The 14999-nt window shown below is 37.0% G+C and overlaps 1 protein-coding gene across 1 annotated transcript in view; it reads right to left on the minus strand.

The window, feature by feature from the left end:
* The window catches only part of DNAH7 (dynein axonemal heavy chain 7), a 330767-nt gene that overhangs the window by 222436 nt on the left and 93332 nt on the right, over positions 1-14999 (minus strand). Inside the window, exons 17-18 of the mRNA XM_007965701.3 lie at positions 9150-9835; positions 6267-6453 (exon numbers count right to left, since the gene is read on the minus strand). Coding sequence (XP_007963892.3) covers positions 6267-6453; positions 9150-9835 — 873 coding nt within the window. The remainder of the gene's footprint in view (positions 1-6266; positions 6454-9149; positions 9836-14999) is intronic.

Here is a 14999-nt window from a genome sequence, read left to right on the forward strand (position 1 = left end):
TGGTTTTATAGGATAAAAATATGCCTCCATTATTTACAAGGCCCAACATAGCTGCCCTTTCAAGGACCTGAGATATCTATAAAATTTCTTAACAATATGGAATTTTGAAGAGTATTTTGATTACATATTAAAACAGAATGTAATTTCTTAAATATATTAACTAAAAGAATACAAGCATCTACTTTTTGCTTTTTTTTTGCCCTTTTTTGATTATTATTATACTTTAAGTTTTAGTGTACACGTGCCAACACACAGGTTTGTTACATATGTATACATGTGCCATGTTGGTGTGCTGTACCCATTAACTCGTCATTTACATTACCTATATCTCCTAATGCTATCCCTCCCCTCGACCCTCTCCCCACAATAGGCCCTGGTGTGTGATGTTCCCCTTCCTGTGTCCAAGTGATCTCATTGTTCAGTTCCCACCTATGAGTGAGAACATGTGGTGTTTGGTTTTCTGTTCTTGAGATAGTTTGCTGAGAATGATGGTTTCCAGCTGCATCCATGTCCCTACAAAGGACATGAACTCATCCTTTTATATGGCTGCATAGTATTCCATGGTGTATATGCGCCACATTTTCTTAATCCAGTCTGTCATTGATGGACGTTTGGGTTGATTCCAAGACTTTGCTATTGTGAATAGTGCTGCAATAAACATATGTGTGCATGTGTCTTTATAGCAGCATGATTTATAATCCTTTGGGTGTATACCCAGTAATGGGATGGCTGGGTCAAATGGTATTTCTAGTTCTAGATCCTTGAGGAATTGCCACACTGTTTTCCACAATGGTTGAACTAGTTTACAGTCCCACCAACAGTGTAAAAGTGCTCCTATTTCTCCACATCCTCTCCAGCACCTGTTGTTTCCTGATTTTTTAATGATTGCCATTCTAACTGGTATCAGATGGTATCCCATTGTGGTTTTGATTTGCATTTCTCTGATGACAAGTGATGATGAGCATTTTTTCATGTGTCTGTTGGCTGTATGAATGTCTTCTTTTGAGAAGTATCTGTTCATATCCTTTGCCCACTTTTTGATGGGGTTGTTTTTCTCTTGTAAATTTGTTTGAGTTCTTTGTAGGTTCTGGATAATAGCCCTTTGCCAGATGAGTACATTGCAAAAATTTTTCTCCCATTCTGTAGGTTGCCTGTTCACTCTGATGGTATTTTCTTTTGCTGTGCAGAAGCTCTTTAGTTTAATTAGATCCCATTTGTCAATTTTGGTTGTTGCCATTGCTTTTGGTGTTTTAGACATGAAGTCCTTGCCCATCCCTGTGTCCTGAATGGTATTACCTAGGTTTTCTTCTAGGGTTTTTATGGTTTTAGGTCTAACATTTAAGTCTCTAATCCATCTGGAATTAATTTTCATATAAAGAGTAAGGAAAGGATCCAGTTTCAGCTTTCTACTTATTTTCCCAGTACCATTTATTAAATAGGGAATCCTTTCCCCTTTTCTTGTTTTTGTCAGGTTTGTCAAAGATCAGATGGTTGTAGATGTGTGGTATTATTTCTGAGGGCTCTGTTCTGTTCCATTGGTCTATATCTCTGTTTTGGTACCAGTACCATGCTGTTTTCATTACTGTAGCCTTGTAGTATAGTTTGAAGTCAGGTAGCGTGATGCCTCCAGCTTTGTTTTTTGGCTAAGGATTGTCTTGGCAATGTGGGGTCTTTTTTGGTTCCATATGAACTTTAAAGCAGTTTTTTCCAATTCTGTGAAGAAAGTCATTGGTAGCTTAATGGGGATGGCATTGAATCTATAAATTACCTTGAGCAGTATGGCCATTTTCACAATATTGATTCTTCCTATCCATGAGCATGGTATGTTCTTCCATTTGTTTGTGTCCTCTTTTATTTCACTGAGCAGTGGTTTGTAGTTCTCCTTGAAGAGGTCCTTTACTTCCCTTGTAAGTTGGATTCCTAGGTATTTTATTCTCTTTGAAGCGATTGTGAATGGGAGTTCATTCATGATTTGGCTCTCTGTTTGTCTGTTACTGGTGTATAAGAATGCTTGTGATTTTTGCACATTGATTTTGTATCCTGAGACTTTGCTGAAGTTTCTTGTCAGCTTACAGAGATCTTGGGTTGAGACAATGGGGTTTTCTAAATATACAATCATGTCATCTGCAAACAGGGACAATTTGACTTTTTCTTTTCCTAACTGAATACTCTTTATTTCTTTCTCTTGCCTGACTGCCCCAGCCAGAACTTCCAACACTATATTGAATAGGAGTGGTGAGAGAGGGCATCCCTGTCTCGTGCCAGTTTTCAAAGGGAATGCTTCCAGTTTTTGCCCATTCAGTATGCTATTGGCTATGGGTTTGTCATAAATAGCTCTTATTATTTTGAGATATGTTCCATCAATACCAAATTTATTGAGAGTTTTTAGCATGAAGGGCTGTTGAATTTTGTCAAAGGCCTTTTCTGCATCTATTGAGATAATCATGTGATTTTTGTCTTTGGTTCTGTTTATATGATGGATTATGTTTACTGATTTCCATATGTTGAACCAGCCTTGCATCCCAGGGGTGAAGCCCACTTGATCATGGTGGATAAGCTTTTAGATGTGCTGCTGGATTCATTTTGCCAGTATTTTATTGAAGATTTTTGCATCGATGTTCATCGGGGATATTGGTCTAAAATTCTCTTTTTTTGTTGTATCTCTGCCAAGCTTTGGTATCAGGATGATGTTGGCCTCATAAAATGAGTTAGGGAGGATTCCCTCTTTTTCTATTGATTGGAATAGTAGAAGGAATGGTACTAGCTCCTCCTTGTACCTCTGGTAGAATTCGGCTGTGAATCTGTCTTCTGGTCCTGGACTTTATTTGGTTGGTAGGCTATTAATTATTGCCCCAATTTCAGAGCCTGCTATTGGTCTATTCAGGGATTCAACTTCTTCCTGGCTTAGTCTTGGGAGTCTGTAAGTGTCCAGGAAATTATCCATTTCTTCTAGGTTTTCTAGTTTATTTTCATAGAGGTGTTTATAGTATTCTCTCATGGTAGTTTGTATTTCTGTGGGATTGGTGGTGATATCCCCTTTATCATTTTTTATTGCATCTATTTGATTCTTCTCTCTTTTCTTATTAGTCTTGCTAAAAGTCTACCAATTTTGTTGATCTTTTCAAAAAACCAGCTCCTGGATTCATTGATTTTTTGAAGGGTTTTTTGTGTCTCTATCTCCTTCAGTTCTGCTCTGATCTTAGTTATTTCTTGCCTTCTGCTAACTTTTGAATGTATTTGCTCTTGCTTCTCTAGTTCTTTTAATTGTGATATTAGGGTGTCAACTTTAGCTCTTTCCTGCTTTCTCTTGTGGGCATGTAGTGCTATAAATTTCCCTCTACACATTGCTTTAAATGTGTCCCAGAGATTCTGGTATGTTGTATCTTTGTTCTCATTGGTTTCAAAGAACATCTTTATTTCTGCCTTCATTTTGTTATGTACCCAGTAGCCATTCAGGAGCAGGCTGGTCAGTTTCCAAGCAGTTGAGCAGTTTTGATTGAGTTTCTTAGTCCTGAGTTCTAGTTTGATTGCACTGTGGTCTGAGAGACAGTTTGTTATAATTTCTGTTTTTTTACATTTGCTGAGGAGTGCTTTACCTCCAACTATGTGCTCAATTTTGGAATAAGTGTGATACGGTGCTGAGAAGAATGTATATTCTGTTGATTTGGGGTGGAGAGTTCTGTAGAAGTCTATTAGGTCCCCTTGGTGCAGAGTTGAGTTCAATTTCTGGATATCCTTGTTAACTTTCTGTCTCATTGATCTGTCTAATGTTAACAGTGGGGTGTTAAAGTCTCCCATTATTATTGCATGGGAGTCTAAGTCTCTTTGTAAGTCTCTAAGGACCTGCTTTATGAATCTGGGTGCTCCTGTATTGGGTGCATATATATTTAGGATAGTTAGTTCTTCTTGATGAATTGATCCCTTTACCATTATGTAATGGCCTTGTCTCTTTTGATCTTTGTTGGTTTAAAGTCTGTTTTATCAGAGACTACGATTGCAACCCTGCTTTTTTTTGTTCTCCATTTGCTTGGTAGATCTTCCTCCATCCCTTTATTTTGAGCCTATATGTGTCTCTGCATGTGAGATGGGTCTCCTGAATACAGCACACTGATGGGTCTGACTCTTTATCCAATTTGCCAGTCTGTGTCTTTTAATTGGAGCATTTAGCCCATTTACATTTAAGGTTAATATTGTTATGTGTGAACTTGATCCTGTCGTTATGATGTTAGCTGGTTATTCTGCTCGTTAGTTGATGCAGTTTCTTCCTAGCATCGATGGTCTTTACATTTTGGCATGTTTTTGCAGTGGCTGGTACCAGTTATTCCTTTCAATGTTTAGTGCATCCCTTACGCAGCCTTGCTGCTGCCTTGCAGTTAGAGCTCAGACTGCTGTGCTCTCAAGGAAGCAGGCTCCGTGGGCGTGGTACCCTCCAGGCCAGGTGTGGGATTAAATCTCCTGGTGTGCCATTTGCTAAGACCCTCGGTAAAGTGCAGTATTAGGGTGGCAGTCACCCAATTTTCCAGGTATTGTGTGGCTCAGTTTCCCTTGGCTAGGGAAAAGAATTCCCTTGCCCCTTGAGCTTCCCAGGTGAGGCGATGCCTCACCCTGTTTCAGCTCTCGCTGGTCGGGCTGCACCTGCTGACCAGTACCGACTGTCCAACATGCCCCAGTGAGATGAACCTGCTATCTCAGTTGAAAATGCACAAATCACCTGTCTTCTGTGTTGCTCATGCTGGGAGCTGGAGGCTTGAGCTGTTCCTATTTGGCCATCTTGGGTGCCCCCCGTCTCTACTACTTTTTGCTTTTTTAAACAATAAAAAAATTCTCCTTCATCACCTTCCTAACGAAAATATATCCATATTATGAGGATTTTGCACTGCCATAAGGAAACTATATATAAAAGACTGAATTTCTGACATAAATTAATTAGAGATGATTGTGTTACAAAGCAACTTACTAATGGGTTCTTTAAATATGGAATTAATTCCAGTGTGATTAATTTTACAAAGGTTTGGTTTATAAAAAGATTTATTTCAGGTACTATTATATAAACGAGGTAAAGATTAAATAAATAAAACCATGTCCATCTTTCTGAATATTTTCATATCAAATCATATAGTTGACGTCAATACAGTATTATCAACATTTTGGATTATAGTAACAGCTCTTAAAGTTTAAATAACAATAAAGATATGCATATTTCTATTTCAGGGTAGGACATTTTTAAGATAATACTTATCCTACCTTATAGTATTATATTTTATCAAAATACCAATGCAGAAGTTTATATTCATTTAATGATATGATTTAATAACTAACTTTTTTCTATTTTAATATTTAATGACACACAACCATGCTTCTGAGGCAGTAAATAAATGTATTCTGCCAGCCACAGTGGCTCATGCCTGTAATCCCAGCACTTTGGAAGGCCGAGATGGGTGGATCACTTGAGGTCAAGAGATCAAGACCAGCCTGGCCAACATGGTAAAACCCCGTCTCTACCAAAAATACAAAAATTAGCTGGGCATGGTGGCACATGACTGTAATCTCAGTTACTGAGGCAGGAGAATCACCTGAGCCTGGGAGGCAAAGGTTGCAGTAAGCCTAGATTGCACCACTGCACTCCAGCCTGGGTGACAGGGCGAGACTCCATCTCAAAAAAAAAAAAAAAAAGTCCTCTGAATTGAACACAAAAGGTACTTTTTTTTAGTGTTACCGTTTTTATTAAATTCTCTCTTTAGTTTAAATTGTAAGTTCTCCTCCACAGTATTTGTGTATTTTTCTTTCTTTACTGTATCTTATTTGCATTTATTGAACTTTTTAGATATATTTATCTTTGCAACTCATCTGTTTTTAGGTCCCTACCAGAAAAATGTGTTGAGTCGTTGGCATACTGACATGTGTGCACCACAGTGAGTTTCAGTGTGTTGTATTCCATAACAAGACAGCCACAGAATAGACAGTCAGCAAGTACCTCGTACAGTGTCTTCCTACCAGAGTATCAGATAAGAATCAATAATAGAACCAAAAGTTGTTAAACAATGCAAATTTCAATTTGGACTTCAAGGAGTAATCAGGACAAAATATCTACTTTTGCTTGCAACATTTTCTGCTCCTGGCATTCTAAAATAATAGCTGAAAAGACAAAGTACATGTGAAACAGATAATGGCTTATTGGAAACAATAATGGTTTATACAGATTTCTGAAAACACAAATCATGTCACTTCAACCAAATTATGGCATTTTTGGAGATTTTTTCACCTACCTGCATGACAGTTCTCATTATATCTCTCCATGTCTTATCCACAGCTGTAAATCGTCTGCCTTCCTCAGGCATCTGAGACATAATGTCTGGAGAACTGAAAATGGGCTCCAGATACAGCCACGTGGCTTGGACCTTCAGCCATTCATCCAGAATCTCCTGAAGCAGTAGGAGCTTGCCCTCCCATTCTCTGAGAAGCAAAACACAGTGGCTCTTATTGACAGGAAACCAAGCAAATGTTTCAAATGACAAAATTCAAAACCACAACTAGACTGTCAATCTTGTATATAATGTTATACAACTGTATATAACCTTGTATATAATGTATATAATATTCCAATTTCCATTCATCTAGTTGCATTTAAAGATAAATCACTAGATTTGTTCTACAAAATATGTTTAAAGATAATAATATAACATTTATGCTTATACAGATATACATGTTAAGATATACTTATCTACTGTTGGGCTGGTTTCTGTATACATCATAGAAATAAACCTTTCTGCTATCTAGTTCCATGACTAGAGAGTACAAATTGAAAAATGAGATTTTATTGCCAGTAAAGGTATTCCCAATCAAGAATACTCCGAGCTTCTGAGGAAAGATAGTTACATCCAATACTTCTTTCCTTCAATGCTCTTTTTTCCCCCTTAATTTGGGCCCCTTATTTCTAGAATAAAGCCTTTATTTCTAAAATATAGTTGACCCTTCAACAACACAGGTTTCAACTGTGTAGGTCCACTTTTACATGGATTTTTTTCAATAAAGGTTACATGGACTTTGCCTGATTCTCCTGTCTCCGCTTCCACCCTCTCCACCTCTTCTGCTTCTGCCATCCCTGAGACAACAAGACCAATCCCTCCTCTTTCTCCTCCTCCTCCCTCAGTATACTCAACATGAAGACGAGGATGAAGATCTTCATGATGACCCACTGCCACTTAATGAATAGTAAATATATTTTTCTCATGATTTTCTTAACAACATTTCCTTTTCTCCAGCTTACTTTATTATAAGAATATAGTATATAATACATGTAACATTCAAAGTATGCATTATGTTATTTGTAAGGTTTCTGGTTAACAGTAGGCTATTTGTAGTTACGGTTTTGAAGAGTCAAAAGTTATATGCAGATTTTCAACTGCGTGGGGATTCAGCACCCCTAAAACCCTAAATTGTTCAAGGGTCAACTGTATTTCAATTTATAAAATGTAACTGGCATTTTATAGAAAAATCTACATACTCCAAAATAGTGTAGCATTTATGAGAAGGTGGAATATTTAAATTTACAATAGGTTATCAGTTCGTTTCTAAATATAGAGAATACACATAATGATTTAATTTCCTCAAGAATAAATATAATTACTCCATAAACTAATAATTTTACAAGCACAGTTCTGAGGTCTCTATGTGTTTACTCCATCATCATGTCAACTCTATGAGGTAGGGTCATCGTAACATCTGTTTATCAATGGAGAGACTAAGGCACATAGAGGCAACTGCCAGGCTCAAGTTTAGCCAGAAAATAAACGATAGAGCCAAGATTTGAACTCAGACATTTGTAATTACTCTGCTATCAGAGATAACATAGTCATAAGGAAGAATGATTTATTAATAGCAACAGAACTTTGCTTGAATCCAGGAGGCAGAGGTTGCAGGGAGCTGAGATCGCGCCACTGCACTCCAGCCTGGGCAACAGAGCAAGACTCCATCTCAAATTAATTAATTAATTTAATTAAATGGCAACAGAACTTAGATGTGGCGTAGTCTTACGTACATTAACATATTACTCATCATTTAAGCAGTGTTCTGTGATTTTAGATCTTTAAAACAAACAAATGTTAATGAGTTTGCCAACTAACCAGGGATTTTCAGATGTCTTTCTAAAATATTTTTATTTCAATGCTTATCAGTGAATTTGTTTAACTTCTTTGCACAAAAAAACCCAAATGCTTCTGTTTTCTTTTGTTGTTCTTCCTCTTTTTCTATCTAATTTTTGTCTGATTCAGAAAATTTCCAAGCAGGTAATGATATTATGCATAGTCCCTTAAAATGGAATCTAGATGTATCACTTTCAGAGTAGTTCAAAAATTCTTGTCTTAATGTGCATTCTGGAGCAAGCTGGCAGGAGGCAGAATGACCAGAGGATGAGCCAAGGCCAGTCAGAACATGCCCAAGTGTATGACAACACCTAAGTCACCAGAGGCAGATACTACCAAGCTGTTAGCATTCCCTTGCCATGAAAATCCACTGAAGACAGTAGTCTGATTTTGATGGACTCTGTTTTTTAAAGGTAATATATAGCCTGCTTAATGTAAATTACGAAAACTGGAAACATTGACAGCTAGGCTTACTTTAATTGGCTGTGTATGATGCTTAAAACTCCCAAACTAAAATTATAGTTTCATTCTTTTTCACTTATTTGCCATCCTTCATGCATATGAGTAGAAATTACAATAGATATTCAGCAATCCTCTATGACAAGCTAATATATTTTAAAAATAAAATTATCTTCAGTTCACAGATACAAAATTATTTTTTGAGAGTTAAAAAATAAGATCATATTGTAGGCAATAAAAACAAATATCTGGATATTGACTGTCCACTGTCTTTGTTATGAATATAGAAGTTAATAAACCATTAAGATGATAGCAAAGAATGAGCAATCTTCCAATAGCAATGAAGCCATTGATTATATCTTTAAATATTTAAAGATCTTAAATATTTAGTATTAAATGCTAAGTATGAAATGCAGAATCAATTCTCAAAAGAAATAAAATATTAAGCATGAGATATTAAGTGTGAAATAATTCTCAAAGGAGCTTTACATTAAATACAAGTGATTTTGGTAACAGAGCATAAACATTGCCATATAAATGTCACTTTACCTCATTTGTTTTTCATAAGGCTTAATGAAAGGAGATCCTCGCATAGTTTGTGTTTTAACAATATGGTCATCCAACAACATCTGAATGTCATCAACTGATGCCAAAATAAATGTCCCAGTTTCTCTATAAGAATGGATGACAAATTCCACTGCATCCCATTCAGTAATCATCTTCTCCATCGCTTTTTCAAGAGAATATTCTTTGCTAGCTGCTTCGCTAATACCTTCAAATCTGTCTAGATATGGTTCCAGATTCATGTCTAAAAAGGAGAAGACCATGGAGTCATCTGATGGCTGCAAAGGGTAACCAACAACGGCAGACATGGCCTCCCAGTGCCTGGGGCGCAAACCAGGATTACAGATCACTTGAATGAGAGGAATGTGCTGCTTGAAATCTTCCACCTTTGATCTTACTTTTTTTGTCATTGCCAATGCATATGGAGAATCATGAAAGGTTTTTTCCAGTTTATATAATCCTCTCCAGTAATTTCCAATATCTGCTTCTACTTGGTCTGGATTCACTTTGTGATATGGCCCTTCAGTCCATGTTCTATATTTGCTGCTAAATTCGACAGCAGTTTCGTAAAGACGAAGATAAGGGTTCAAGCCATCTTGGATTTTTTTACGTTGAGGATATACAGATGGTAGCCAACCAAATGCTTCCTCTTCAGCATTAAACTGCTCAATCTGAAAGGACAGGTATTGAATATATTAGTTATGTTGAAAGTGAATGATACTGCAAATTAAGTTTTATTAAGTATCTACTTCAAATGTGAGCCAAAAAAACCTTACTAAACCCTGAAGTTAAACTTCAATAATCTAGAAAAACTGAGCAGCAATCTCGTTTTCCTATTTCTTTTTTCAATTGACAAAAATGTATATATTTATGGTACACAACATGTTTCAAGAAAATGTATATATTATGGAATGGGTAAATAAAACCAATTAACATATACTACCTCACACACTTTTTTTGGTAAAGAGAACACTACACAATCTACTCTCTTAGCAATGTTCAAGTATATAATATGTTGCTATTACCTGTAGTCATCAATTTGTACAATAGATACCTTAAACGTATTCCTCCTAAAGTTTTTTATCCTTTGACCAACATCTTCCCCAATCCCCACTGCCCACCAGCCCCACCCCTGTAGGCATCATTCTACTCTCTGCTTCTATGAGTTTGCTTTTTTTAAGATCCATTATAACTGAGATAATGTGGTATTTGTCTTTCTGTTCCTAGCATATTTGATGTAAGTGCTCCAGGTTTATCCATGTTGTTACAAATGACAGGATTTCCCATTTTTTTCCCCTCTAAGGCTGAATAGCATTCCCCTATTTCTTTTTTATTACAGTTTTCAGAGAACAATGTCTGGTTATGTTAGTTAAAAGAGTTAATACACATTCACATATATAAAGAAGAAGCTGTCTGTTCAGACACATTGAGGATACAGCATCATTCTTTAGTTAATAAGAACTAAAGTACTTTTTAATATACACAGCATTGTGTTAGGTACTGTGGAAAACAGAAAAAAGTATTATATTGTAAAATACTAACTCCAAGGAGTTAGTAATCTAGCTCAGGGGAAAAGATATACATAGGTGAAAATTTAACTAATTTTTCAATAATAATAACATAAAGCAATAGAAAAGACATCTCAGAGAAATAACTATTTAAAATAAATAAAATATAATATAAAATGCTAACACCTAGAGTTGAGAGAGAGTGCTGACATACTGCAGTCACAGATGTTTCTGTAAAGAAAATGAAGCTCGAGTTCAGTCTTGAACACTTACTCTTAGTTGTGAAGTATGTGAGGACATGGACAGTTGAGAAGAGCACTGGAAAGTGTTCATTAGCTAGATACATCGGTTATGAGGTTACTTAAAATTTCAGTGGCCTCAGTTTTTAAAAAATATTTGTGGGTACACAGAAGTAGGTGTATATACTTACGGTATACATGAGATATTTTGATAGAGGTATACAATGCCTAATAATCACATGTTAAATGGGGTATCCATCCCCCAAACATTTATCCTGCATGTTTTAAACAATCCAATTATACACTTTCGGTTTTTTGTTTGTTTTTGAGACAGAGTCTCACTCTGTCACCCAGGCTGGAGTGTAGTGGCAAGATATTGGCTCACTGCAGCCTCAACTTCCTGGGCTCAAATGATCCTCCCACCTCAGCCTCCCAAATAGCTGGGACTACAGGCACGTGCCACCATGCCTGGCCAATTTTTGTAATTTTAGTGGAGATAGGTTTTTGCCATGTTGCTCAGGTTGGTCTCAAATTCCTTGGCTCAAGTGATCTGCCTGCCTTGGCCTACCAAAGTGATGGGATTAGAAGTGTAAGCCACCACACCTGGCCCTGCTGTGGTTATTTTTAAATGTGCAATTAAATTATTATTGACAAATACCAGATATTATTTGTTCTTACTATTTTTTGTACTCACTAAACATTCCCACTTACCTCCTACCCCACGACTACCATTCCCAGCTTTTGATAACCATCCTTCTACTCTCTTTCTCCATGAATTCAATGTTTAACTTTTTAGCTCACACAAGTTAAGTGGGAACATGCAAAGTTTGTCTTTCTGTGCCTGGCATAGTTCACTTAATATAATGACTTCCGGTTCCATCAATATTGTTGCAAATGACAGAATCTCGTAATCTATTATGGCTGAATAGTACTCCATTGTGTACAGATACCACATTTTCTTTGGTTTTTTAAATTAATTTTTTTTTTATTATACTTTATGTTCTAGGGTACATGTGTACAATGTGCAGGTTTGTTACATATGTATACATGTGCCATATTGGAGTGCTGCACCCATTAATTTATCATTTACATTAGGTATATCTCCTAATGCTATCCCTCCCCCTTACCCCCACCCCACAACAGGCCCCGGTGTGTGATGTTCCCCTTCCTGGGTCCAAGTGTTCTCATTGTTCAACTCCCATCTATGAGTGAGAACACGTGGAGTTTGATTTTCTGTTCTTGTAATAGTTTGCTGAGAATGATGGTTTCCAGCTGCATCCATATCCCTACAAAGGACATGAACTCATCCTTTTTTATGGCTGCATAATATTCCATGGTGTATATGCACCACATTTTCTTAATCCAGTCTGTCATTGATGGACATTTGGGTTGATTCCAAGTCTTTGCTATTGTGAATAGTGTTGCAGTAAACATACATGTGCATGTGTCTTTATAGCAGCATGATTTATAATCCTTTGGGTATATATCCAGTAATGGGATGGCTGAGTCAAATGGTATTTCTAGTTCTACATCCTTGAGGAATCGCCACACTGTCTTCCACAATGGTTGAACTAGTTTACAGTCCCACCAACAGTATAAAAGTGTTCCTATTTCTCCACATCCTCACCAGCACCTGTTGTTTCCTGACTTTTTAATGATTGCCATTCTAACTGGTGTCAGATGGTATCTCATTGTGGTTTTGATTTGCATTTCTCTGATGACAAGTGATGATGAGCATTTTTTCATGTGTCTGTTGGCTGTATGAATGTCTTCTTTTTCAGAAGTGTCTGCTCATATTCTTTGCCCACTTTTTGAGGGGGTTGTTTTTTTCTTGTAAATTTGTTTGAGTTCTTTGTAGGTTCTGGATACTAGCCTTTTGTCAGATGAGTAGATTGCAAAAATTTTCTCCCATTCTGTAGGTTACCTGTTCACTCTGATGGTAGTTTCTTTTGCTGTGCAGAAGCTCTTAGTTTAAGTGGATCCCATTTGTCAATTTTGGCTTTTCTTGCCGTTGCTTTTGGTGTTTTAGACATGAAGTCCTTGCCCATGCCTATGTCCTGAATGGTATTGCCTAGGTGTTCTTCTAGGGTTTTTAGGTTTTAGGTCTAACATTTAAGTCTCTAAGCCATCTTGAATTAATTTTTGTATAAGGTATAAGGAAGGGGTCCAGTTTCAGCTTTCTACTTATGGCTAGCCAGTTTTCCCAGCACCATTTATTAAATAGGGAATCCTTTTCCCATTTCTTGTTTTTGTCAGGTTTGTCAAAGATCAGATGGTTGTAGATGTGTGGTATTATTTCTGAGGGCTCTGTTCTGTTCCATTGGTCTATACCTCTGTTTTGCTACCAGTACCATGCTGTTTTGGTTACTATAACCTTGTAGTATAGCTTGAAGTCAGGTAGCGTGATGCCTCCAGCTTTGTTCTTTGGCTTAGGATTGTCTTGGCAATGCGGGCTCTTTTTTGGTTCCATACGAACTTTAAAGTAGTTTTTTATAATTCTGTGAAGAAAGTCATTGGTAGCTTAATGGGGATGGCATTGAATCTATAAATTACCTTGGGCAGTATGGCCATTTTCATGATATTGATTCTTCCTATCCATGAGCATGGAATGTTCTTCCATTTGTTTGTGTCCTCTTTTATTTTATTGAGCAGTGGTTTGTAGTTCTCCTTGAAGAGGTCCTTCACATCCCTTGTAAATTGGATTCCTAGGTATTTTATTCTCTTTAAAGCAATTGTGAGTGGAAGTTCATTCATGATTTGGCTCTCTGTTTGTCTGTTATTGGTGTATACGAATGTTTGTGGGTTTTGCACATTGATTTTGTATCCTGAGACTTTGCTCAAGTTGCTTATCAGCTTAAGGAGATTTTGGGCTAAGATGATGGGGTTTTCTAAATATACAGTCACGTCACCTGCAAACAGGGACAATTTGACTTCCTCTTTCCCTAATTGAAAACCCTTTATTTCTTTCTCTTGCCTGATTGCCATGGCCAGAACTTCCAACACTATGTTGAATAGGAGTGGTGAGAGAGGGCATCCCTGTCTTGTGCCAGTTTTCAAGGGGAATGCTTCTAGGTTTTGCCCATTCAGTATGCTATTGGCTGTGGGTTTGTCATAAATAGTTTTAATTATTTTGAGATATGTTCCATCAATACCAAATTTATTGAGAGTTTTTAGCATGAAGGGCTGTTGAATTTTGTCAAAGGCCTTTTCTGCATCTATTGAGATAATCATGTGGTTTTTGTCTTTGGTTCTGTTTATATGATGGATTATGTTTACTGATTTCCGTATGTTGAACCAGCCTTGCATCCCAGGGGTGAAGCCCACTTGACCAAGGTGGATAAGCTTTTCGATGTGCTGCTGTATTTGGTGTGCCAGTATTTTATTGAGGATTTTTGCATCGATGTTCATCAGGGATATTGGTCTAAAATTCTCTTTTTTTGTTGTCTCTCTGCCAGGCTTTGGTATCAGGATGATGTTGGCCTCATAAAATGAGTTAGGGAGGATTCTCTCTTTTTCTATTGATTGGAATAGTTTCAGAAGGAATAGTACCAGCTCCTCCCTGTACCTCTGGTAGAATTCAGCTGTGAATCCAGCTGGTCCTGGACTTTGTTTGGTTAATAGGCTATTAATTATTGTCTCAATTTCAGAGCCTGCTATTGGTCTATTCAGGGATTCAACTTCTTCCTGCTTTAGTCTTGGGAGAGCGTATGTGTCCAGGAATTTATCCATTTCTTCTAGGTTTTCTAGTTTATTTGTGTAGAGGTGTTTATAGTATTCTGATGGTAGTTTGTATTTCTGTGGGATTGGTGATGATATCCCCTTTATCACTTTTTATTGCATCTATTTGATTCTTCTCTCTTTTCTTCTTTATTAGTCTTGCTAACAGTCTATCGATTTTGTTGATCTTTTCAAAAAACCAGCTCCTGGATTCATTGATTTTTTTGAAGGGTTTTTTGTCTCTATCTCCTTCAGTTCTGCTCTGATCTTAGTTATTTCTTGCCTTCTGCTAGCTTTCGAATGTGTTTTCTCTTTATTCTCTCGTTCTTTTAATTGTGATGTTAGGGTGTCAATTTTAGCTCTTTCCTGCT

The sequence above is a fragment of the Chlorocebus sabaeus genome, chromosome 10 (genome assembly GCF_047675955.1).
Source record: "Chlorocebus sabaeus isolate Y175 chromosome 10, mChlSab1.0.hap1, whole genome shotgun sequence".
Classification (NCBI taxonomy): domain Eukaryota; kingdom Metazoa; phylum Chordata; class Mammalia; order Primates; family Cercopithecidae; genus Chlorocebus; species Chlorocebus sabaeus.